Source organism: Gopherus evgoodei, chromosome 8, assembly GCF_007399415.2.
Source record: "Gopherus evgoodei ecotype Sinaloan lineage chromosome 8, rGopEvg1_v1.p, whole genome shotgun sequence".
In the NCBI taxonomy this organism is placed as follows: domain Eukaryota; kingdom Metazoa; phylum Chordata; order Testudines; family Testudinidae; genus Gopherus; species Gopherus evgoodei.
Window position 1 is genome coordinate 11,360,169 of NC_044329.1, and position 25,972 is coordinate 11,386,140.

The 25,972-nt window shown below is 43.8% G+C and overlaps 1 protein-coding gene across 1 annotated transcript in view; it reads right to left on the reverse strand.

Moving 5' to 3' along the window:
- The window catches only part of SLC25A48 (solute carrier family 25 member 48), a 53,093-nt gene that overhangs the window by 21,371 nt on the left and 5,750 nt on the right, over positions 1 to 25,972 (reverse strand). Inside the window, exons 3-7 of the mRNA XM_030572657.1 lie at positions 21,716 to 21,787; positions 18,491 to 18,743; positions 9,456 to 9,704; positions 7,104 to 7,237; positions 1,053 to 1,182 (exon numbers count right to left, since the gene is read on the reverse strand). Coding sequence (XP_030428517.1) covers positions 1,060 to 1,182; positions 7,104 to 7,237; positions 9,456 to 9,704; positions 18,491 to 18,743; positions 21,716 to 21,787 — 831 coding nt within the window. The 3' untranslated portion in view covers positions 1,053 to 1,059. The remainder of the gene's footprint in view (positions 1 to 1,052; positions 1,183 to 7,103; positions 7,238 to 9,455; positions 9,705 to 18,490; positions 18,744 to 21,715; positions 21,788 to 25,972) is intronic.

The window sequence follows — 25,972 nt, forward strand, 5'->3', positions numbered from 1 at the left end:
GTGTAAGCAAGGGCAGTCATGGTGACACAAGTAAGCTAAAGGCTCCTGGGACACAATAGATCAGATTGAGATCTGATATGAGGAGGTTCTGCTCCATGGATTTAAATGGGATTACAGCTACGCGCACTATGTTTGAAGCTGAGCCATATTTTAGAGCCAACATTTTGGGTCTACTGGGAGTTTTGTCACCTAGACCAGTGGTTCTCAAACTAGGGCCACTCCTTGTTCAGGGAAAGCCCCTGGCAGGCCGGGCTGGTTTGTTTACCAGCTGCATCTGCAGGTTCGGCTCATCGCAGCTCCCACTTTCTGCGGTTCACCGTTCCAGGCCAATGGAGGCTGCAGGAAGGGCGGCCAGCATGTCCCGCAGCCCACGCTGCCTCCTGCAGTCCCCATTGGCCTGGAGTGGCGAACCGCAGCAAGTGGGAGCTGCGATCAGCCGAACCTGCAGACGTGGCAGGTAAACAAACCAGCCCGACCCACCAGGGGCTTTCCCTGAACAAGCGGCGGCTCTAATTTGAGAACCACTTCCCTAGACTGTCACTTAGGCCAAGGTTTTCAATGTTGGATGGCTAAAGTTAGGTATCTAAATCCATATTTAGGCATCTTAGGGTACATCTAGACTGCAGTTGAGAGAGTCCTTCCCAGCATGGGTAGACAGCCCCTCACTAGCTCTACTGAAGCAAGCATGCTAAAAATAGCAATGTAGCCAGGATTAGCGTGGGCAGAGGCTCAGAGCAGGTTTGTACTCGGGCTATCCCAAGCTGCTGCTGTGTGACTTCATGCACGTCACTTAGCCTCTCTGCACATCAATTCTTCATCTGTAAAATGGGGGAAATAGCCCGTCCCTACCTCACAGGGGTGTCTTGAGGATAAACACATGCAAGACTGTGAGATGCTCAGATACTACGGGGAGGGGGCCACGTAAATACCTTAGATAGAGGGTTTTCAGAAGTTTTTGGCAACCACAACTTCCTCTGATTTCAGTGATGAGGTCTCTATTTTTAATAGCGTTGGCAGCTGTGAAAATCAATAAAGATCTTTGTGAAGCTGACCTGGCTGTTAAGGATTGGTCTCAGCTTGGTCTCCTCTTAATGCTTTGCGTGAAAGTTCATATCCAAGAAACATGGCTGCACTCATCGGGAATCCTCGCACTGCGTTGACTGTGATGCCCCTAACAAAGACCTGTTCAGGACGGGAAAGATTACAGCAGAGGAACAGGTCAGATATTTTCATGAAGGCAACACAGAGTTAAATCATAGTGGAAATGAGAATAATAAAACATGGTAAATTGTGATCTGCTCATAGACATTTTGTGAGCTGGAGGAGTTATTGCCTACCTCCGTGCATTTTCTATCTGAGCACCAGAGAGTCAAAATACAATAGCAAGTTGCTAGTTTGACGGGGCTGCATACATATTCTGCTGTTTTTATAGAATGCCCCCCAAACAGATATATTAGCAGCAGTGAGAAGCAGGAGGTGTCTCTCAGAAGTTTCTTTTCCTGCAATGGGTTAAAAAGTTGGCTAACTAATGCGTGTTTAAATCTTTGCAACCAGAAAACAGGAAATATAAATCTTCTTCTTAATCTCCCCTCTCTTATCTGTCTCTCCCTTCCTCTCTTGCATGTGCATTGAAAATTATATTGAACGAGCTGAGAAAATGAAAGGCAAGATTGCAGAGCCTCTTGCCTTTGCAAATGAAGTGCTCAAACTTTATGGGCTAGTCTTCAGTTGCACCAGAGTTCTGCGAGAGACAGCTGGAACTTGAGGAGAGAGAAGAGGAGGTGTTACAATCTGGGTTCGGTCTCTGCTGCAAACTGGAGAAGCCAGAGGTCTCTTCTAAGGATACCTGCAGTCAGGGCCGGATCCAGGCCCCAGTGCGCCAAGCACGTGCTTGGGGCGGCATGCCGTGGGAGATGCTCTGCCGGTTGCCGGGAGGGTGGCAGGTGGCTCCAGTGGACCAGCAGACGCTCCGCAGGGACACCTGCGGGAGGTCCACCAGAGCTGCGGGACCGGCAAGCGGCAGAACGCCCTCCATGGCGTGCCGTCGTGCTTGGGGCAGTGAAATGGCTAGAGCCGGCCCTGCCTGCAATGCCCCTCACCTCTCCTATTCTCAGGAGACATGAACACACCATCCATCCACATAGCAGGGCAGAGCAGGTGGCATAGAACCAGCTAAATTGGCTCTATAGGGCTCCAGGAACATAGAGTTTTCCTAGCCTGGCCCTGAACGCAGTCATTTATGACAGGTCAATTCCCAGTTTCTCCTTCACGGCAGCTTTAAGGCCCTGACCCAGTAAAGCACTTTAGCATATGCTTAAAAGTTAAGCACATGACTAGTCCCATTGACTTCTGTGGGGTCACTCGTGGGTTTAAGGTTAAGCACATGCATAGATGCTTTGCTAGATCAGGACCTATATCCCCTTGTCTTTGCTAAGTGTTCTATCTTAGTGAGTCACTATCAGTAATCTGATTTCGTAAAGTCAGGGGCCTACGTCCATATTTAAGCAACTCTTTTATTTGGGTGACTAAATATGGATTTAGGTATCCAGGTTTGATACTTTTGGTCATCATATTTTGAATTGATGATGTGTTTCTGAGAGTGAAAAAGGCTGCATTGTTTGATTGCTTGAACAGTAAAGTGGAAAAGGGGTCTTTGTATTAATAATATAGGTCACTTCTAGTGCTAACTTGTATCCTGTTTTAAAATTCTGCCGTCCCACATAGCACTATTGCGTCGTGCTCACTGTACTGAAAACCGATATCAGTTTGATTTTATGAACATTCCATTTAACTATTTCCAAAATGTTTAGTGCAGTTTTTCAGTTAGCAAGCTACTAACAGAATAATATTCTTAAATAAATTCACTGATTAAATTTAGATTACTGAATTTTGGAATAGGAGTAGGGACAAAAATCATTGAATCATAGAAGATTAGGGTTGGAAGAGACCTCAGGAGGTCATCTAGTCCAATTCCCTGCTCAAAGCAGGACCAACACCAACTAAATCATCCCAGCCAAGGCTTTGTCAAGCTGGACCTTAAAAACCTCTAAGGATGGAGATTCCACCACCTCCCTAGGTAACCCATTCCAGTGCTTCATCACCCTCCAAGTAAATAGATAGCCAACCTAGACCTCCCCCAATTCAACTTGAGACCTTTGCTGCTTGTTCTGTCATCTGCCACCACTGAGAACAGCCAAACTCCATCCTCTTTGGACCCCTCCTTCAAGTAGGTGAAGGCTGCTATTAAATCTCCCCTCACTTTTCTCTTCTACAGACTAAATAAGCGCAGTTTCCTCAGCCTCTCATAAGTCATGTGCCTCATCCCCCTAATCATTTTCATTGCCCTCCACTAGACTCTCTCCAATTTGTCCACACCCTTTCTGTAGTGGGGGGGGACCAAAACTGGACGCAATACTCCAGATGTGGCCTCACCAGTGCCAAATAGAGCGGAATAATCAGTTCCCTCGATCTGCTGGCAATGCTCCTATTATGCAGCCCAATATGCCATTAGCCTCCTTGGCAACAAGGGCACACTGCTGACTCATATCCAGCTTCTCTTCCACTATAATCTCCAGGTCCTTTTCTGCAAAACTGCCACTGAGCAGTTGGTCCCCAGCCTGCAGCAGGATGGAAGAATCTCATTGTAGTGAGGCAGCCTGGCTCCCAGCCACCCCAGAGAGGGATGAACCCTTACAGACACCAAAGTGGGTGGAGCCACAGGAGCCTGTGCCCGCCCCCCAGAGGTCAAGGCGCAGGGCAGGAAGTATAAAAGCCCAGCCCCAGGGCTCAGAAGTGGCCTGGCCGCCGGAGAGGCCAGATGCTGGTGCCTTAGCTCCTGCTGAGGGGATTCCTGCTGCCTGCGACCGACCTGAGGATTGGCCCTACCTGCGGAACCTGGACGCCGACCAGGCGCTGGAAGAGCCCCTAGGCTGGCCTGCACAAAGGGACCCCGAGGAGCTGCCCAGTTTACCCCTCGCTCAGTATCCCGAGGCGCCCATGGTGTGGGACGCTGCGGAAGACGACGCCGAGACAGAGGTACCGGTAGAGGGGGAGGTTGGAAGTAGCCCGGGGGCAGCCGACCCTAGTCTGGCTGCAGCACACCCAGAGCCAATGTCAGTGTGTTGCGACCAGGATCCCCACTGACACTGCAGCAGGCTGCCTGCCGCTGTTAGGGCCCTGGGCTGGGATGCAGAGGAGTGGGCGGGCCTGTGTCCCCCCTGCAACCGCACTCACAGGTGGCAGTCTCCCCCTCACCCTGACGCTCAGGCCCAGGAGCCTGGGCTTGCCTTCCTGGCCCCTGCCTGAGAGTCTGAGCCCTGAACTGTCGTTTGCTGCCCCATGTAGTGAGGCAGCCTGGCTCCTAGCTGCCCCAGAGAGGGACGAACCCCGACAGTGGACGTTTACACTCATGCACTAAGTATAGGACTCTGCACTTGTCCTTGTTGAACCAGATTTCTTTTAGCCCAATCCTCCAATTTGTCCTGGTCACACTGGACCTTATCCGTACCCTCCAGTGTGTCTACCTCTTCCCCAAGCTTAGCTGTCATCCGCAAACTTGTTGAGGGTGCAAACCATCCCATCATCCAAATCATTAATGAAGATGTTGAACAAAACTGGCCCCAGAACAGATCACTGGGGCACTCTGCTTGATACTGGCTACAAAATAAATGCACTAAAAAAATCCTTCAGTTCTTACAAAGGCAAAACTTACAAAAGAAAAAAGGATTTTTGCTTGATTGTAGTCCAGTACTAGGAAGTCTACAGCTATCCAGCATTTTCTTTGAAATTCAGAAATTTGCTAATCAAATAACAAGGACCCAGGGAATAGAACACAGCTTTACAAAGCTTGAAACAACCGAAAATCCCACAGTGCCACCAGGAGGCCAAGCAATGATACACCCAGAGAGCAGTATGCAGAGTAGGCACTGCAGGATGTACTGCCCAAGAAACCCAGCGTGATGGTACCTTGTGGCCCTCTGAGTGGCCAAGCGCCCTGTTTAACTTCAGGGGCTGCCCTAGGCAGTTGTCTGGGCAAGCACATAGACTTTGGCCCGCTGCTACACCAGACTTTGCTTGATCTCCTAATTGCTGGTCTTCAATTCCCCTCTGACCCTGACCATGACTCCAACTCCTGCCTCTCAATTCTAGCCTGGGACTGCTTCTGATCTCTGGTCTTTAATCCCAGTCTGACTCCTGTTTACAGAACCTGGCTCTTGTGATTCCTCCAGCTCCTGCCTGGCAGCTACCACCCATGGTGGGCAGATCGGAGCCCAGCTGGAACCACTAGGCCAGACCACCTACGCCCAAGTTCCTTATGCCACTGAAATGTACGATAGAGCATCTAAACATGGTGGAGTTTGTAGTATGGGGCAGGAGAGTTGTGTGTTTTGTTTTTTTAGAGATAATGGAATTTTTATGACAAAAGTGCAACTCTTGTCCACATTTTTTAAAAGTCACATTCAAGGACAAATGTAAATATCAACTGAGATTTACAGAGAAAGGCCTTAGGACTTGATATTCTTCTATTAATAAAAGGAAGTTCGTCACGCAGCGCACAGACAACTTGTAGAACTCCTTACCTGAGGAGATTATGAAGGCTGGGACTATAACAGGGTTTAAAAGAGAACTGGATAATTCATGGAGGTTAAGTCCATTAATGGCTATTAGCCGGGATGGGTAAGGAATGGTGTTCCTAGCCTCTGTTTGTCAGAGGATGGAGATGGATGGCAGGAGAGAGATCACTTGATCATTGCCTGTTAGGTTCACTCCCTCTGGGGCACCTGGCATTGCCCACTGTCGGTAGACAGCTACTGGGCTAGATGGACCTTTGGTCTGACCCGGTACGGTCGTTCTTATGTTCTTAGAATGAACATACAATACTGAGTGGACAAAGGGGCCACAATTCTTTTTTGTTCACTCTGAGGTTATTTAGGGCTTTAACAACCTTGTTTCTATCTCCCCTAATACAATCATCCAAATCGGGGTTCAACATCTCCTAGCAGTGCTCCATTACTTTGGTTTCACCCAATAGGAAACTGACGTAAATAGGTTTTCCTTATGAAACTGTCCTTGTATTCAGCTCTCTGGTGGACCTGCAGATTTCCTTTCCCAGCAGCACAACCATGACTGGCTGCTGACTCTGTACATTGAAATTTGGCCATTGGAGGTAGTTGGGATAAGATCAGAAAGACAAAATGCTGATCTCCTGCAGCCCTCATTCCTGTGGATATCCAATCATTGTTTTATATAGTTACTTGCTGCATATTTGTCCATGCCCCACTCCCCTGTGTCACATGAGTGAGAATAAAAGGTGGAAACAGCCCTCATCTGGGAAAAGGATCAGACTATGAGCTTCTGTGGCTGTTGGTCTGACCTATTGGCATGTTGCAAAAAGATGCCAAATATTTAACAGGTGACAATTGCAAATTTGCCAGTTATTTTTCTTTTTATAATTGGTTATTTTTCTGCTCAGGACTTGGAATTCAGCACTCTTTAGTTATGAGTTATATAATGATTTGGTGAAGGCTTAAGATGCACCTGGCATTCAGATGTCAGAGACAAGGACGCAATGTTCAGGCATCGTTGGTGTATAATACAATAAATCCATTGGGCTTCATACTCTGCCATTCCAATTTAACAGCTTTTTACACCCACTTTGTCCTGGTATGAAATGACGGTAGGTGCTAACGGGCACCAGAGAAACAGACCTATCAAATCTTATCCAAGAATAACTAAATACATAATAATTCTGGGTGAAATCCTGGTCCTAGTGAAGTCAATGGTAATGTCCCCATTGACTTTAAAGGAGATAGCATTTAACCTCATGATGAACAGCACTCTAGTCTCAATTAAACTTTCTTATTTCAACAGTGCTTCCCATGGAGTAAAGTACTACTCAGAATGGGTAGCAGAATCTTACCTTATATCATTTAAATCTTTGGTTCTTTAGGAGATATTATTGTCATCAGTATTATGACTTATAATTAATTGTGCTGGCTTTAATTATCCATTGTCTACCCGCAGTTTGGATAATAACAGCCATTACATTTGTCACTAAAAATTAATGCCTAGTAGCAATTTTTTCCCCATGCAATACTACTTACTTTTAAGCCCTCACTATGGTAGCTCTGAGAGATACAATCAATGATTCCTTTATATTTGTTTAAATAAACCCCATCAGCTTGAAGTCGACTTTTCACAACATCCATCGGAGTAGCAGTCCCCCAGGAAATTGCCCCTAGAAATAAGGAAAAGATAATTCCTTCATATATTGATGCAGCACAACTGTGCTGTGGTGATTATGACTGGAGATACTTGGGTAATAATATACTCTCTGCTAGTGCATGCCTATACACATCCTTCCTTAACCCCAGCCTGCTACCCCCACTCATTCACCACTCACCTAGTGCATCCAGTTGGTGGCACTTCCAGAAAGGATGAATACACTGGAACGATAGTGTAAAGTAGCATTTCTGGCATCAACATGACATTTCTGGGGATAATGTACCACATTTCTGGACAAACTGTTTGAGGAACTGGTTGTCAGTGTAACACAAGTAAGGAACAAGGTAGGTAACCAATTACAGGCAGATCAGAAGTCTCTTGTGTGTGAATATACTGCTGCAGTGCCCATGACTAAATCTTGAGAAAGTATCACTTAGTACAAGTTTGTGAAGAAAGGCTGTTCTCTGCCTCTTCCCCCAACCCCAAAACTTCCCAGGTTCCACAATCTACAAAACTACAATTTCCAGTATGTTGCTAATAGAAGCAATTTAAAAATAACGAGAATCCTGGGGGTATATTGAGAATGAGGGCATTGGGTTAAGAAGGTGTGTGTGGATGAGGTACTGTCCCAATCACATGGGGATGGACTGAATCAGAATCCTGTTGATTATTCCACAATCGGATGGGATGTTTTTCCTGGTTTCAATGGTCAGTGGGGCTTACATCGCTTATGACTGAGGTCTTCCAGTTACTCAGGATCTTGCACACATATAGAAAACCTAGTACTCTATTTGCTCCCTTTCTCCTTCTGGAATGTGATGTTTCCATGCTGAGAAATTTAATGGTTTGAGAGAGTCTCATGCATATTGATTCGGTATTGTAATGAAACCTGTGGTCTTCCATGCCAGACACTGACTGTGTGATTGGGTTGTATGGGGGAGATGGACGAAAAGAGCGTGCCTAGAGCTGTGCCAATGTCCTGACATGCCAGAGAATTTGTTCAAATCAGCCAGTGCTCTGTTTGTCTGCAAGTGAAACAGAGCCAGTGTGTTGTAATCATTACCCAGGCTAATAAGTAACTGTCTTCATTTGGGATCCAGAGTTTAGAAATTGTAAATAAATCGTTAGCTAGTTTAAGGACAATTTTGTAGATTTAAATGTATATATAAAAGTGGTACAGGCCAGTATAAACAGAGAAAGCAGGCTTCAGCCTCCAGCACTGAGACAAGATTAACGATGACTCTCTTGGTTTTGTGGCTTCTCCTGCTGTGGATGCATGTTTATCTTTACGAGGTACATACAGGGTAACATAGTGCCTTCCAGGCTTATGGGCCATTCAGAAAGCTGAAAGGCAAGAATGAACTGCAGTCCACTGATGCTGATACACCTCTACCCTGATATAACCCTGTCCTCGGGAGCCAGAAAATCTTACAGTGTTATAGATGAAACCGGGTTATATCGAACTTGATTTGATCCGCCGGAGTGTGCAGCCCCGCCCCCCCGGAGCACTGCTTTACCGCATTATATCTGAATTCATGTTATATCGGGTGGCGTTATATTGGGGTAGAGGTGTACTAATGATACAGGCTTAGGGCCTGATGCAGAGCCCACTGACATCCCTGGGAGTCTTTCCAATAATTTCAGTGGGCTTTGGATCAGGCCCTTAGTGAGAAGAAAATAAAAACCTGAGGCCCCAATCTTGCAAGTAGTTATACAGGTGCTTAACTTTGCTCACATGAGCAGTCCCACTATACACAGAAATCCTGTGAAATCCTGGCCCCATTGAAGTCAAAGGCAATATTCCAGTTGACTAGAAAGGGGCCACAATTTCATCCTTATTTCATAAGTCACGGCATCAAAAGTAAAATATTAAAGGCCTGAATCTCCAGAGTTATTCCACTGACTTCAACAACACTAGACCTGATTTACAGCGCTGTAAGTGAGAGGAAAATAAGGTCTTAAAACACTGACATTTTATGATTCAGATTGCTTTTTGCAGAAGCTTATCCAATGTATAGGTATATCTATTGTGCTTAATACACAAAGACTAAACACAATAAAGAAATCTTACCCGGGCAATAAAAATAGTGCTTTGGCTGTTCTGCTTTTCACTGGTTTGGTGTATGACTAGGATCCAACTAATACTAGTCTGACTGCTATAAAGTTTCCGAAGTTTAGACTAAGCTCCGTTAATTTGTTTCCCCAACCTTGTGAAACAAAAATGACCATACCTGCTATACCTCCTGCTATCCACACAGAAGAGGGACTAGGAGACATGCATCCCTCGGGAGTAATCCAGCCACAGAGAACTGTATAAGGGATGAAGTATAGGCAATACCCAGGAACATCCCTCAGAAGCATTGCGCTGGCACCTCGGTACATTCCGGCTAAGCCCTCCTGCCGAAGGATTGAACTAACACAGTGAATTGGGCCTCTGTATGCGGGAAACCCAATTCCCATGTGCTTTAAGTTTATGTTTGCTGCAAAAACAGATACAAATCATTTTAACTATACATACTTTAAACAAACTAAAATGTGAGAATGCCCAACTTTCCTTATGTAGTTGCTCCTTTTAAAATTAATCCCTTGAAGTATTTTTTCCTCTCTATTATTTGAGTGAAATGTGAAAACCACCAGTGGGTAAAATTTTCAAAGGTGCCTAAGTGACTTAGGAACCTAAGTCCTGTGTTCAAAAGAGACTTAGATATTGAGGGCCAGATTTCAAATGTATTTAGACACCTAAAGATGCAGACAGGCATCTAGTAGGATTTTTTTAAATGCCTAAGCAAATTAGGTAACTAGGTACCATTGACTTCAACTCTACTTGGCACCTACTGACATCTTTAGGCATCTGGCTGTGAGCCATAGGCAATTTTGACACCAAAGTGACTTTGGCACTTTTGAAAATGTTACCTAATTTTTTTAATTAAAGCAAGTATGTAACATCTTGTAGTTTATATAGTATTGCTAACTAAATACCAAAAGCCCCCTTAATATTTTAACAGCAGGATAGCTATTAAAGAAGCTGACAAAAGCCAGGAAATCCCAAGATGCAGAGTGCTTTGCCCTCATTTTTGTGTCTGTTTTTTATTAAGTATTTTTTCCCCCAAATCAGAAATCTGTTCTGTATTGGAAATCAGCAATATAAATCTCATTGAATCTCTACCCAAAGAAATGGGCTCATTATTATGCTGGCCTAGGCTAACTTGTGCTTGCCTTTGGATGTTATGCCTTGGGTGTCATTTCCACTTGGTAGAAAATGTATTCACTTTAAAATTTATTGCTACAGCTACCTGGGCAACTATTTTTCAAATATATTTTTAATGTCACCATTCATTCCACTTGTATACAATGAACAGAGATTGCCAGGAGACCAGATCTCTCTTACATGCAAACCTTTTGTGGATAAACACTAGAAATCAATCCTATAGGCAGTGATATAAAGTTATATATGCATCTATCATCTATCAGGTACATATATGTCAAATATTGGTATTCTATCAAAATGTTTATCATTCCCCCTAAGGTCTTACAGTATCTCTCTTTGGTATGTATATGTATTTCAGTGAGATTCAGTAGAACCTCAGAGTTATGAACACCTCAGGAATGAGGTTGTTCCTAACTCTGAACAAAATGTTATGGCTGCTCTTTCAAAAGTTTACAACGGAACGTTGACTTCCTACTGCTTTGAAACTTTACAATGTGGAGAAAAATTCTGCTTTTAACCATCTTAATTTAAATGAAGCAAGCACAGAAACAGTTTACTTACCTTGTCAAATCTTTTTTTTTTAAACTTTCCCTTAATTTTTTTAGTGGTTTACATTTACCACAGTACTGTACTATGCTTTTTATTTTTATTTTTTTGGTCTATGCTGCTGCCTGTTTCCGTTCTTCCGGTTACAAATTAAGTGTGTGCTTGACTAGTCAGTTTATAACTCTGGCGCTCATAATTCTGAAATTCTACTGTATAGATACAGATTCTCTCTCTCTCTGTCACACACATACCTATCAAAGAGAGACTGAATGACTTATATTAAAAGGAGAACTAGCAGCTAAAGATAAGAATTTTAGTAGGACACTAATATTTAGCCTTTGAGGTCAGAACTCACTACTTATAATCAAAATCATTGTCAGCCATGACAGCTTTCCAGGAGCTCAAGCTACACTTTTATTTTCTGTCTCAGCTGTCAGGATTAATGATGATTCCAAATAGCTCTTCATTACAATAAATATTAGGCCAAATTCTGATCTCTGATACACCAATGTAATTGAGCAAGAGAGTCACTCCAGATATACACTGGGAGCAGAGAGATCAGACTTTGGACATTCCATAGGAGAGATTAGCTGAATCAGTTTTCTAGTACATCTGAACCTGAATGTTTGTTTGCAAAGAAAAGTTGTGTCCATGTAATTAGAGTCATGAGACAATACATTACTGATTGTGGGCTTTTTTTCAAGTATTCCTATAGGCTCAGCAAGAAGGCAAAACTATTGCCTATTCTATTGTCTATTTGGGACCTTTTTATTTGCATTTTATACAGTATGTCAGGCGTAGTCTGTCTCTCAGCCCATTACCGGTGGTCTCTGGTCTGGAGTAAAATTCAACAAGTTGAAAGAGAGAGCACAACAGAGTGAATTAAAAGCTAATATTTCGGGTGCTGTTCCTATAAGAGCCGAAGGTTCTAGAAAATCAGTTACAATTTTTAGAGTGCCATGTTACTGCTGATTAACCCAGTCACACTGGGGAACTACCCAGAAGAAGCCTATCTTCTAAAGAAAATCATTTGTTAGTGCTGACTCAGACAATCAGGCAGCTGACTCAAGTTACACAGCTGAACTCCTGCCTCGATTTAAAAACAGACAATACAAGACAGAAAAGACCTGTGGTCTCACCCAGCCCACCTCCTGCTCATCAGCGATATGCCATAAACACATTTTCTATTAGTATTTTGTCCAGGCTAGCATTAAACGCCCCAAATGAATGCCCTTTAACCATCTGTTGAAGTGATGGCAGCATTATGTTCCAGAAAAAGTGATTTAAGTCTCATGCCACCATTTTATGGGAGACAATTCCACCACCTAGTGCATCTTCTTCTCAGGATGCTTTGCCTGATACCAGCTCAACTTTTCCCCTTCTGAATTTCATCTCATGAAGATTAGGAATGGTCTCAAGTGCCATGCTACACATTGCCCAGTGTTTATACCCTTAGACATTTATAGAGTATCAAATCCTTACTTATCCCTAAAAATCACCCTGCGATGCACAGAAAGTAATGCAATGAAACTATACTGATTTACACCAGCAGGTGAGCTGGCTCAAGAGTCTAGGTGCAATTGTTCCAGATCCAGAGGGAGGAGGGCTCCTTTTGGCTGACACTTGGACTTTCAGTGTCTGAATTCAGCACTAACCAAATTTTAACTTCAGGAAGCTGCTTAAAGAGAGTTCTGGTCTTAGAATTAAAACAATGTTTCAGTGATTCCATATACCCAAAGGCATAAAGCCATTCTGACCAACAGTTACCTTCATACGAGAACCTGAAGCCTGAAATCAGATTCCTGATGTAAATTCAAACTTGCCCTTTAGAACACCCCTAGTTCACTGAGATAGCCCATTGGTCATTTGCCTCAGCTGCATGCCTAAGCAAACATATCCCAGTACTGTACAGTTCCATCACATCTTTGAGAGATGACTAACCTAATCTCTAAAACATCCGTGGGCCTGAAACCCACAATTTCCACATTGTTGACCTTACCAGGGAAAACATCAGGCTGCGTTTCTAAGCTTTCCATGCCTCAACAATATAGTTAATATCACCTCGGCTACTCATGGGCATTTGCCATTATACTGTCATTTATAGCAAAACATAATACAATTAATATAATCCACGACCATGTCTTTAACGTTAGTTAATAGATAGACTGTAAATATTTTAAGTACCACAGATAACCAGAGTCACTGCTGGACTCATGAAAATAATATTCAGTTTTCAACAGCACCTTGCTCTTTTCTCCTTTTTGTTTGTAATCATCATATGTATTCAGGACCGGCGCTAGAGTTTTTCGCGCCCTAGGCGCATGGCCATTTCGCCGTGCCTGCGGGAGGTCCACCAAGCCGAGCGGGACCAGAGGACCTTCCGCAGGAATGCCTGCGGTAGCTCCACCGGAGCCGCGGACCAACGGACCCTCCGCAGGCAAGACTGCGGCAGGTCCACCGGAGCCGCCTGCCGCCCCCTCAGGCAAAATGCCGCCCCCCGAAAATCCTGGTGCCCTAAGTGATTGCCTAGTTCACCTCAATGGAAGCACTGGCCCTATATGTATTTTGGTAATGCCGATGCACCCAGTCATGGAGCAGGACCCCATTGTGCCATGTACTGTACAAATACAGAACAACAAACAGTCCCTGACCCATACAGCTTATTTTTGGTGCTCACAAAGTTGCAGGACTTACAGTAGCTGAATCCGGTATCTTTGAGGTTTGCCCACCCTGCTGACAAAATGCCACCTCCCTAACACAGCAACCTCCTGGACATGGCAATAGGTTTCCTTTTATATATAATGCTTGCAGGGCTGGTGCTTCCATTTAGGCGACCTAGGCGGTCGCCTAGGGTGCCAGGATTTGGGAGGGCGGCATTTTGCCGCTCTCAGCGGCAATTCGGCTGTGGGGGTCCTTCCGCACTCTGAGTCTTCGGCTGCAATTCTGTGGCAGGTCCTTCACTTGCTCTGGGACCTGCCGCTGAAGTGCCCCGAAGACCGGGAGCGCGGAAGGACCCCCATGCCGCCAAATTGCCACCGCTGACAGGGAGCGTGGAAGGACCCCTGCCTAGGGCGCCAAAAACCCTGGTGCCACTCCTGAATGCTTGTGTCAGATGCAAAGTACCCATGTGATATCTTGCCCTAGTTATTCCCAGGTTAAAGGGCATGGAATTTTCTCTGCTCCTCAATCACAGCCTCCTCTCTCGCCTACTGCTCTGTGATTTGCTAGAGCAGGGGTAGTTATAGAAAAACACTTCTTTTTTTTTTTAACCACAAGGCTGGAGTACTTATTTATTTGTCCTAACTCATCCATCTGGAAGTCTCATACCCCTCCCCACAGCCCTTAGTCATTGACTTTGAAACCTTTATTTACTTGGCGTGGGAAAAACAAGAAAAGAAAAGAAAAAAAGGAACTGTTTCTGTGTTTTTTATATATTTCTCACCCCCTCTGCTCTCCCTCCTCCTCCTCTGTCACTCACACAATCTGGGGTCTAGGTTTAGGGCTCTCTTTTTGGGTGTTCAGACCATGCTCATTTTATGAGAAACAGTTGATTCTTCCCTAACCAAGAGCAGCTTTTAAACCTCTTTAGCCCCAGTTAAACACGTATCCTCTTAGGAAACACTTAGCTCCTTTATCTGGGGACACATGGTACAGTAAATGTTTAGCTCCTGGGTGCCTGCTCTATATACTGCTGGAACACACTCAAAACTATGATCTAACAAAAACCACAATTCTGCTCTCCTTCCAACACCAGCTACCCTCTAAAAATGGAAGTAAGTCTTCAAAGAGACCTAATCACTGCTTCTCTGTGTGTCGACAACCCTTATAATTAAGCTCCCCAAGTGTCTATCACAGTTTTGCCTGCTCTCCTCAGCATAAATAGAAACAATTCAAGAAAATAACCCAGTGTCCTTTGTATTTATCTTCCCAAATCTCAGCAATCCTGTATTTGCAATGCCTCACATGCCGACTGAACCATCCTGGAAACAGACAGAATCTGGTCCAAGATTTTTAGAAATGAGTCAAGTTGTCATGGCTTTCATACCCAGTTATCTGTTGTTTCATCATTTCTGATATCTTTGTAATTTCGCAGCAATGACAGATCTCAGCACCTCTGTGCTTGAAGGTATTAACTGTATTAGAGACACAGGCTCACCATTTGTAAACCATGCCTTCCCTCTCTGTGATGCATAGGGGTTTGGAATAAAGCTTTTTCAGAACAGTAATGTAAAAATAATATAATGAAAGAGTCAAACAACACCCATACAATGAGACTTGCACAGTCATTGGCACTATGAATGCTAGGGACTCAAGGCCAAATTAATCAAGCTATTATAATTCCTACAGTGAGAATGGAACACCAACAGTAGCAATTGTATTATCCTGGTCTAGAACAATGAATTATGAGAAGCAGGAAAAGTGAAATAATTCAGAATTTTGGCAGTACTGAAGTCAATGGAAAGCCTCCAATGGACTTCAGATCAGGCCCTTAAGCAGTGTATTTCTATAGTAATTTTATTTCTCAAAAAAATCATCAGGACATTCCCTTTTAACCTAAAAAAATCTTGCAACTGCCTGCAGTGCAAACCTTCTGATTGTAAAGGAATGAAAAGAGGTGGGAATCATATTTATGAATCATGTATAACCAGAAATGCTTAGGTCTGTGGCAGGTTGCACATGGCAGCTTTTCAGGACCAGACGCATCATTATCACTGCTTTTGGTTTTGAGAACCAAAAAAGTTTCTCTATATAAAGAGCTGAGGGGAGGGACTGGGACTTTGTCCCATACTGGGGAGGAATGTCAGGCAAAAATGTGCCAGGTGGCTGTACTCTACTGATGGGCAAGTGGGAGAATTTGCTTTTTCCACCAGATAGAGAAGTCTGGTTACAGATAAGCTCAGCGTCAATATTTCATGATGATCAGCTGGCACAAGGTTTTGCTTCTGAAAACTTTGTGTAATGTTATATTTTGTAGAATGCCATGAATGGCATGGGACTGAATAGTCCGGGGTGGCCAGTCTAAGCCTGAGAAGGAGCCAGAATTTACCAGTGTACATTGCCAAAGAGCCACAGTAATACATCAGCAGCCCCCCGCCCCCCAGCCATAAGTTCCCCCACACTGCTCCCAGCGCCTATCACCCATGGACAGCCCTGCCAATCACCACCTTCCCCCTCCTTTTCCGCACCTCTCAATCAGCTGTTTCGTGGTGTGCAGGAAGCTGGGGGGCAGAAGCGAGGGCACAACAGGCTCAGAGGAGGGGCTGGGAATGGGTGGAGTGGGGGCAGTGCCTGTGGCAGAGCCAGGGATTGAGCGGTGAGCACCTCCCGCCACATTGGAAAGTTGACGCCTGTAGCTCCAGCCCTGGAGTTGGTGCCTGTACAGGGAGCCACATATTAACTTCTGAAGAGCCGCACGTGGCTCGGGAGCCACAGGTTGGCCACCCCTGGAATAGTCTATGGGCAGAGAGATCAAATAGGTCCAAGGTTTCAAAGAGTGTCCTGCTTTGAAATAAAAAAGAGTGAAGCCAAAGGTGTAGAAATAGTGCTAGAATTACTAACAGCTACAATCTGAAGAAAAGAATCTAGGTTCATCAGTCCCTGACATGCGCAGAAATGTGGAGCATCATTAACTTCAGCGGTGGTTAAAAATATTCCACTGGATAACCCCCATACCCACTTTGAAAAAAAAGTATGTAAAACGAGGGACTGCAAAAATCTTGTTGTAGCGGAGTTGGTCCCAGGATATGAGAGACACAAGGTGGGTGAGTTAATATCCGTTCTCTCTCTCACCAACAGAAGTCGGTCTAATCAAAGATAATTCCTCACCCTCCTTGTTTCTCATAGAACTTGTTGGTGTTTGTGAGGGATTGTACTTAACTTCTGCAGGAATCTGACTCACGAAAACAGCTCCTGACTGATTTGATTGGAAGTGTGTTGTACTGGTTTTAAAATGCTCAGTGGCAGGACAATAGTATCATTTGCTGCAGATGAAGGACTGCACCTCAGAACATCCCCCCACTGCAGGGTGGGTGTAACACCCATTGGGGCCAACAGAGAAGAAATTCAGCATTGAACTGAGATGTCAAACCCTAAACCATGCATCTATTTTGTTTCCAGGAAAGCTGCTTTCCTGAGAGAGGTGGAGTGGTGCAAATGGACAAAGGACAAACTAAATTTGTTAAAAATGCAGTTAGTTCCTGTCCAAATTTTAATGTAAAGGGGGCTTCTGTGTCGATAATTCACTAGGACTTTATTTTTAACAGTCAGATGCAATGCCTCCCAATTTCATATATTTGTCTCCTTTGCAGACAGTGTGTGTCATCTCTATGAGTGCTCAGCTTTGGGCCGACTCTACTCCTATTGACATCAATTTATCAGTGACTTCAATGGGAGCAGAGTTAGGCCAATAGGGAGCACTTCCAAAAATCCCACCTTGAACTGCATTAAATGTGAACTAAATAACTGAGTGGGTGGCATGCTCTGGAGATACTTTGTATTGACCTAGCACACAGCACTGACCTAGTGACAGAACTGAATTAGAGAATTCTTTTACCCTGAGTGTTCTGTTTTCCTGTAGCCTAGATTCTAAATACTGTGCTTGAAAATGGAGAGTTTTTTTTAATCCACTCAATAAGCATAGTTGCTCTTCTTAACATTAATGGGAGTTATATGAACACAAAGTGTTTGAATATTCTCTTGCTTTCTGTCCCTAGAACTCCTACGGACATCAGAGGCTGTTTTTGCCTGTGGAACAAATGATGAAAATGCCCATAAACTAGACTCCATCTTGCAGTCTCAGTTGCGTTATACAATGCGTTCTTGTGTAGCAAATCTATAGGGAAAAAATATAATCATGCTCAACAGTGTGGATCTTAATGATAAATGGTAGGAGGATACTACCAGCATGAGCCAAATACTGTAGTCCATCATCAGTGCTTATTCAGGCAAAATTGCAATTGAAGCTTGAGGAAAGACTGCTACATAAGACTGTCACTTGCTCCACAAACATAAAATCAGACTGCAGTATTACTGAAAACAAAGGTTACCCTGTGTCTTGGGTGACTGTGCCTTTAGTGCACTATCTAATCCGTGGCTGATCACCTCTCTTTCAAGGCCTGGCTGGTGCAACAGCTGCAAATTAAAATCTTTCTGGATTCATTGCGGTTTATAAGAATCTTATGGCATACAATTTAATTTAGGGACCATGGACCTGATTCCCTATTGCCTTGCATCTGGCACAGTCATTTATGCTGGTGCAACGTGGTTATAGAACACATCCCTTGCTGTAAGGGCCTGATCCAGAGCCCACTGAAGTCAATAGGAGTTTTTTTAATGGTTCCAATGGCCTTTTGATCAGGCTCTGGGGGACTGGAGAATTCTAATTGATAGTGCGTTTGCATAAGTGTCAAGAAGCACAATGGATGCAAGATGGTGGAGAATCCAGCCTTGAATCACAGATTCAATTAATCTGAATAAGCAGAAAAGACTGAAAAACAACCCTTGCCTTCTTACCTTTAATAAATGGCTGTGTTTGCATCTGTAGTCTTATCTTTATCAGGTCCACAGGACCACCAATTCCTACTGAGACAACCCCTGCTACCATGCTGGCAACAATCAAGTCCGAGAGTGCCGGGGCATGGTTAGAGTCTCCATAACGCTGCTGGCTAATAAACCTTTGAGTATTGCTGAAGACACCAAATGTCACTGAGCTGTAGACAGCAATGCTGGCCAATGGGAAAGACATTCCTTTAAAGAATCCGACAACCTAACAGTGAAATAAAGCAAGAGTTAAAGGAGATGTATCAATTTGATTATTTTTCCTAGTTGGTCACACTTCACAGTAAACCTCAGAATTCCATAGTCCCTGTGTGACACGTCACCAGAAATGATTAAGCATCCTGCAGGCTAAATAACCCAAATTCAATCCTTAAAAACATATGGGTAGATAATGTTTGTGTTTGTGTATTTACATATATATTGGTAGAGGTCAACAATATAATCAAACAGTCCCTGTCTATGCTAGATTCTGTTAATTCAGAGATTAAAACATTTAAATGAACTAATAGGATATTGCTGTATTCATCTCTCTTTGAAATGTATAGCAAATCATCTGCGAATGTTGGGAAAACAGGCAATTGCTTTATGTGGATCTGTGTAAATAATAACCGGGGAGGAAATGAGTGTCTAGTGTTTGCCAAGGGACTCTGAGCGGTCACAAGAGGGCCTGAAACTGAATAAAAAATGGCTTGGGTCCTGATCACATCATCTCAGATCTGCTTGAGGCTTCATGCAGATGAAGCCTAAGCTACAAGGACTGAGATCCCAGAGCTGACTGGACCACCCTGAATACAAACATTGGACTATAACCTATGAACTATTTGCATCTACAAAGCTCAACATCTCTGCTGTGACTCTGAAGCTCAAGATTGTACTTATGTCTGTATGTATACTTATCTTTTAACCTATACTCTCTCTTTTCTTTTTAAATAAATTTTAGTTTAGTTAATAAGAATTGGCTGTAAGCATATACTTGGGTAAGACCTGGAATATTCTCTAACCCAGAAGGTAATATGTCTGCTCCTTTGGGATTGGTAGAACCTTTTTTATATGATTAATAAGATTTTCAGTAATCTGCATCATTTTTGACTTTAGTGTCTGGGTGGAGGCCTGAGGCTGGGTTACTTTAAGGGAATTGTGTTGTTGACACTTGAGTAACCAGTGAAATATATTAGAAGCTGTTTTGTGCTGGCTTGGTAAATCTAATATTGGAATATCCACCAGCTTTGGGGATTGTCTGCCCCATTCTTTGCAGTTCACCCTAATTGAGTGACCTCAGCTAGCTCCCCTGGGATTCCGGTCATACCCTGCTATACTTGACTTTGCATATCTCCACTTCAATTCAGTTCCCCAGGAATTATAAGTCTGCTTTTATACAGTGTGGGAAATTGATCACTGAATACTTCTCTTGTTTTCTTTGATCCTTTCATGGAGCTAATTGGATGTGAAATATAATGCCCTAAGTAAGTTCTCAACAATTCTTTAACTAATGTCATGTCAGGCTAGCTAGCTAAAACCCAAGATTGATGCCAGACCAAAAATGCAAACACTGAATAGCAGATGTTTCTTGGAGCAAAGCAGTTACACACTGTAGTTGAAACAATACACTTAGAAAATGGAAGCAAATTTAGGACACTGAGAAATTACTTTCAGCGCTTTTCACAGATTATGCAGCATAAGGGAATATTCTTAACACAGCAAAACTGGAGACATAGGAAAGTACTATAACTATTTAGGGTCAAATTCTTTCCTGGCATCACTCCATTGGAGTCAAGGGACTGACACCAGCAGAGAATTGTGCCTGTAAAACTTCAAGGAAGAGGCACCTCAGCTTGCAAAATGGTGAACAGGGGAAGCTGAACCATCCAAGCAAGAAAAGAGTCATGAATAATGATATGTTAACTATGCTGTACATAGAAAGCAGATGGTGGTACACTGTTAGTTCAGCATTATTAACCTTTCATTAGGCTGCCATCTCCTCCCTCATGCGTTTATTTTCATAAATTATACAGGTGGAAAACTTGCCCATAGCCTAGGCCATATCCTACCACACTATTCAGTCCTCACTAAGGCGAAACTCTCATTAAAGTGGATTGGACAGCACACTGAAGGTACCTCAGTGTAACGTCCAAGGTAACCTTATTTCTAATAATCATTTGGCTTAATGTTTAATGGGAGTTTTGCCCGAGTAAGGAAGGTAGGTTCAGACCATCAGTGTCATAAAACCTAAATCTGTGTCATGCTTATGAGCCAGTTTCTGTACTGATTTACACCCAGGCCATTCCATTCACTTCCGTGTTGTCACATGGGGACTAAGTCAACACAGAACTTGGCCCCAAATTACCTTCAGCAGGCCTGGCTGGCTGTTCTAACAATGCGGACTCTGAACAAGAGGGCGCCATACCTTAGGGCTTGTCTACAGGGTGCAGTACGACACACCAGGGTGGTGTGAATTCTAATGCACGTCAATATGTTGCATACTCACTGGCCCACGCAAACCTAACTGGCGCAAGCTAAAAGTTCCCTAGTGTGCATAAAACCTACTATTGTTTGAAACGTGCACTAGGGAACTTTTAGTGCATGTCAGACAGGTCTGCATGGGCCAGTGAGTGTGCAACATGTTGGTGCACATTAGAATTCATGCCTCCCAGGTGCGCATTAGCTCCCCATGTAGACAAGAGTTCAGCTTAGGAACAACTTTGGGTTTCTCAGTAAGAGTAACAAGAAAGGCGCTTAGTTTTCTCCCAGCGAAGTTCAGGGATGCTCTGTGAGGGAGGTCGGTAGGAGCAGGATTGGGCATAAAGTCACAGTCCACTTCTGCACTTCCAAAGTTTAGGCTCTAGGTCGGACCTGTGTCAGAAAAGGTTGTTTGTCCTCCCACTCACAAGCAGGTTTATTCTGGGAAAAACAGTGTTCCAGAAATAAAAAGAAAATTTAAGTCATACACGCCTGTGTCCTGCCCATTCAAAGGGGCCCAAAATCCTTAGGCAATTCCTTGAGGAGGAGGAGTCTCTCTCATAGGTCAGGGTTAGCTGGGGCAGAGGAGAAGTACAGATGCTTGCAATTCTTCACATAAGGGCTTGGAATGTTATTGCACTGAATGCATGCTGTTTTGTAATCACTTTTAATATCTTTTTCATTTTCTGTTCTGGCATGTTATAGACAAACCAAGGTACTTACACTTTCATTTCTGTACACGGTAAGGATACAATTAAGCGTATTTCCATATCCTTGTCCGGCTTGTAAACGAGTCTGCAAAATGTATTGATGAAATGTAATTGAAACAATGCGTTTTCAGTTCAGTGGAAGCTCGTGCTATGCAAACAATGCACATTTTGATTTGAGAGTAAATTATGGCTTTGCTCCTAGGACAAATGGGACAATAAAGTAAAATAAACATGCAGCAGTCCAGTTTGCACTGCGCCAGTGGCAGATCCAGACAGAACCTCAGACATCTGGGGCTCTTTGCTTCATCCAGAATCCATGATTGTCCTACTGGTTTGAAATATGGAAAGGCAAAGCCTCCCAATTCTGCACAGAATCATTAGTACGTGTTATGCAGAATAATCTCATTTGCAAACAAGACTATTAGTTACCCAGGAATGCGATGGATTCTCTGTTACTTGAAGTCCTTAAATCAACATCAGATAGATTGCTGAAAGATTACTATATGTCAACCAGAAGTTATAGCTTTTATGCAGGAATCACTGGCTAAAATTCTATGGCCTGTGTTATTCAGAATGACAGATGAGACCATAATCGTCCCTTCTGGCTTTACATTCTATTAATCTAATATCAGTGGAAGCTTGACTATGATTTTAAGCCTTTTTTTATTAGACTTCAGGGAGTGTAGCAGGTAGTTCATTCATTTACCATGTGTTCTCTGTTAAGTTAGTTGATATGCCGGAAAGAAACCTGGAACAGCGGGAAAATTCACCCTCTCTCCCAAAGCCTAAGTAAATGGCAGGAGAATTCAGACTCTCAGCATGTGTTAGGTCATGGTTCCATGGCTTCTACATCAGCATATGTGTTTGAATCAGTGCCCCAAACCTTAAAGCCCCTCCTCTAGGGATTCTGGCCACTAGATCATAGATCCAATGGCCTTGCCCCATCTGCAACCTAACTCATTGCTGGTGGAGCTGGTGCAGAGCCCAGCTGCACTTTATGCAGGGTGTGCAGGGTTCCTCACCCACCTGCTCTTTAGCTGCCCATCCCTGCAGATCAGACCTGCAGCGGTTCTGTTGTGGAGGGTGCCATCTGTGGTCCTGACAATGCTAGATGAATTTCACGCTAGCTGTCTAAATATTAAATGGAGCCAAGGCAATCATTCCAAGCCTCAGAAATATCTAACCTCTAATGAAAAAAAGGTGTTTTATATATTGCTCCAAACCAAGAGGGTTTGTTTCTGGAAAGAGATATTTATATGTTTTCTAAAAGGACCAACAGCAGTAATAAAACCCAGCACATGAACAATACAGGGTTTGTCATGGTTAAACAGATATTTCACCTCTCACATATATAGCTCATCCATCAAGCTGCTTTCATGTTTTTAATAGAAAAAAGTCATTGTAATCAGCTGACAAATTTTCTTAGTTTGCAGGTTTATTTTAGGGGAAATTCAGTCCCTGTTTTTTAATCCTAATATCGAGATCACTACCCCTTTTCCCCTTCTCTAAGCGGCTGCACAGAATGATGGCCTAAATGACCTTGTGGTGTTTGCATCCCTCCCTTAAATCTACAAAGACATTTCCCCCCTTGTCATGACTCCTCTGCACAGGATGCCCTATCTCTAGCTATCTGCATCACCATATCTTGCCCCCAGCGTATAGTCACAGTGCAATAATCTTTAGCATGGACATGTCAGTAGGCGGTTTGGTAGGATCTCTCTGAATAACAGAACCAGGACAGTTTCCAAACTGTATTTCAGAAAAGAACAGCCAGCTACATATAACTGGCTTTAGTGAAGTTACACCATTATACTCCAGTTAAAGATCTGGCCCAATTGTTATTTACAACATATAGAAAATTGCAATGTGCGACACTGGCAAGTTCTTCATTTGGAAAGAGGTTTGAAAAACAAGAAACAAAAGCTTACATGAAACATAAGGAATTTTGCGATTGGCCTCAGTAGGATCAGGATTTAAACATCACTAATGCTCTCTGGCCTCTCTGTTGTAAACAGTGATTTCCCTCATCCCAGCCTTCGATTCCCATTATTTGATTATGTTTTTTCCATATACGGGAACCCCAGATTTGGCAAAACTCCTTTTCCACTTTTGCAGACTATTATCCATCTTCCACCAATGCAAACCCTCCATCCTCATTGCCTACTGCTTCATCTCCCCACACCCTCTTCCTCTGATCATCATCATATACGGCATCTCACTAATGGCTGCGAAAGCAACGCATGCAGTTTTCTCCAGTTCAGGATAAAAGTTGCTTCTGAAATACGTATACACAACCATATCCCTACTCAATGTCTACAGCATTCCAGCTGCTCCAAGATCAGAATAGCTGGCAGCAGCAACCTCTCCCTCCAAGAATTAATGGGACATTTCATATTCTACCCAAGAGCTTTAGCAAGCAGAAGTCCCCAGTTATTTTACTCTGGCTATATCAATATCTATCTATGCTATATATTTCAGATAAATATTGAGAACTCACTGAAGGACATGTTACAGACTAACCATGGAAAGGAATTTTCACACTGAAAGCACTGGATGAGCTACTCCAGCAATCATTACTGGGATCCTAGCCTCAGAGCTGTGAAAAACTAAACCAAGGCTTTGTAGGTTTATCTAGAATACTGAGGGGAGTGCAATTGCCACATGCTGTCGTCTTGATGTATGGGATATGATGCACATAACTCCTCATGTAATGAAATGAGTCCATGGAGGAATGGTCCATAATTTTTTTTTAAGTGCAATCAAAGAGAAATAGTTTCACCAGCTTTTTTAAACACTTGCAATTCTATAGGCAGGTGGCAGCTATCATTCATATACGGCATATATTAGGTCTTGATTTCAAAAAGTCAGGCACAGAATTGCAACTGCAATTATGTGTGTATAGTGGCATACCTGATTTGTGCATCCAGTTACCATTATGACATGAGTAACTCAGATATTTGCATGCATGAATGGCATGATATGGGCCTGAATGGCTATTTGCAAGCCTTGCACTTGCAATTATGGTTACTGTTTACTGTGACATTGAATTTTTTTTTGTACTGATTTGCGTCCTTAACTTGGGGGCTTTCCATTGCATCTCCTCGGGTTTGTTTTCTTTTCTTTTACACACTAACCAGGTTCCTAAAGGTTAAAGTTAATGCATTTTGGAGTAACAAAGGATAATAGGGTGACCAGATCACATATTGGGACACACTGGAGTGCCGCCAGCCCCACCCACAGTCCACCCCTACTCCTCCCAGGCTCCACCCCCACTCTGCCCCAGGTCCTGCTCCCCTCCCCGCTTGGTCCCCCTTCCCCCAATGTGCCCTTCCTCATCCCCCAGCCCCCTGCTGGCTTGCTGCATCCCTCCTCAGTCCCCCACCCACTGCTCGCTCGCCTCTCCACCCCCGTGCCCGCCTGCTCACTGCTCGCTCGCCTCTTCAGCCCCCTGCCCGCCACTCACCCCTAGGGCACCGACTTTCCCTTTGCCAGGTGAGTGCTTGCTCACTCCCTGCCTATTCCCACCTAAGCATCCACCCTCGCTCGGCCCACATTCCACCTCCTTCCCCAAAGTCCCTGCCCCTGCCCTGCCTCTTCTCCACCTCCTCCACTGAGCATGCCGCATCCCTGCTCCTCCCTGCTCCCTCCTGGAAAGCGCTAAGTGCCGCCAAACAGCTATTAGGTGGTGGGAAGCTCTGGGAGGGGGTGGAGGAGTGGGGACGTGGCGCACTGGGGAAAGGGGGAGAAGGAGATGAGGTGGAGGGAGCCAAGATCTGGGAGCACATAGCTGGTGTAAAGATCCCATTGTCCCATACCACTCTAACACCTTCACTTGAGTGCAGGTCAGCCAGACTTGAGGATCAGGGCCATCATCACTGTATGCTTAAAATGCAGAAGTGTTTTTATACACGCTAAAGGTTCGTCATGGTGCAGGAATGCAAAGAATCATATTTTCACCTGGAGAACTCAGACCTGCATGGCCAGTGTGTGAAACTGGCTCGTGATATATAAGAGAGAAGAATGTAAACTATTGTCTGTGAATAAACAAATTCATGAATTGAAGCATTCCTCAAAAGCTGCCAGTTAGGGTAACTGCAATGGCATGTGAATATAACATTCAATGAGCTTCTCTCCCCGGGAGTGAGCCGTGAAAGCATTGCAGGCATAGCCGTTAAAGCTTATTCTGAGTTGAAACGGACTTCAGTTCAAAATGACACTGATGTCATGCCCTTGAAGAAGCTTGATAAGCATGTTCTACTGCTACGATGCA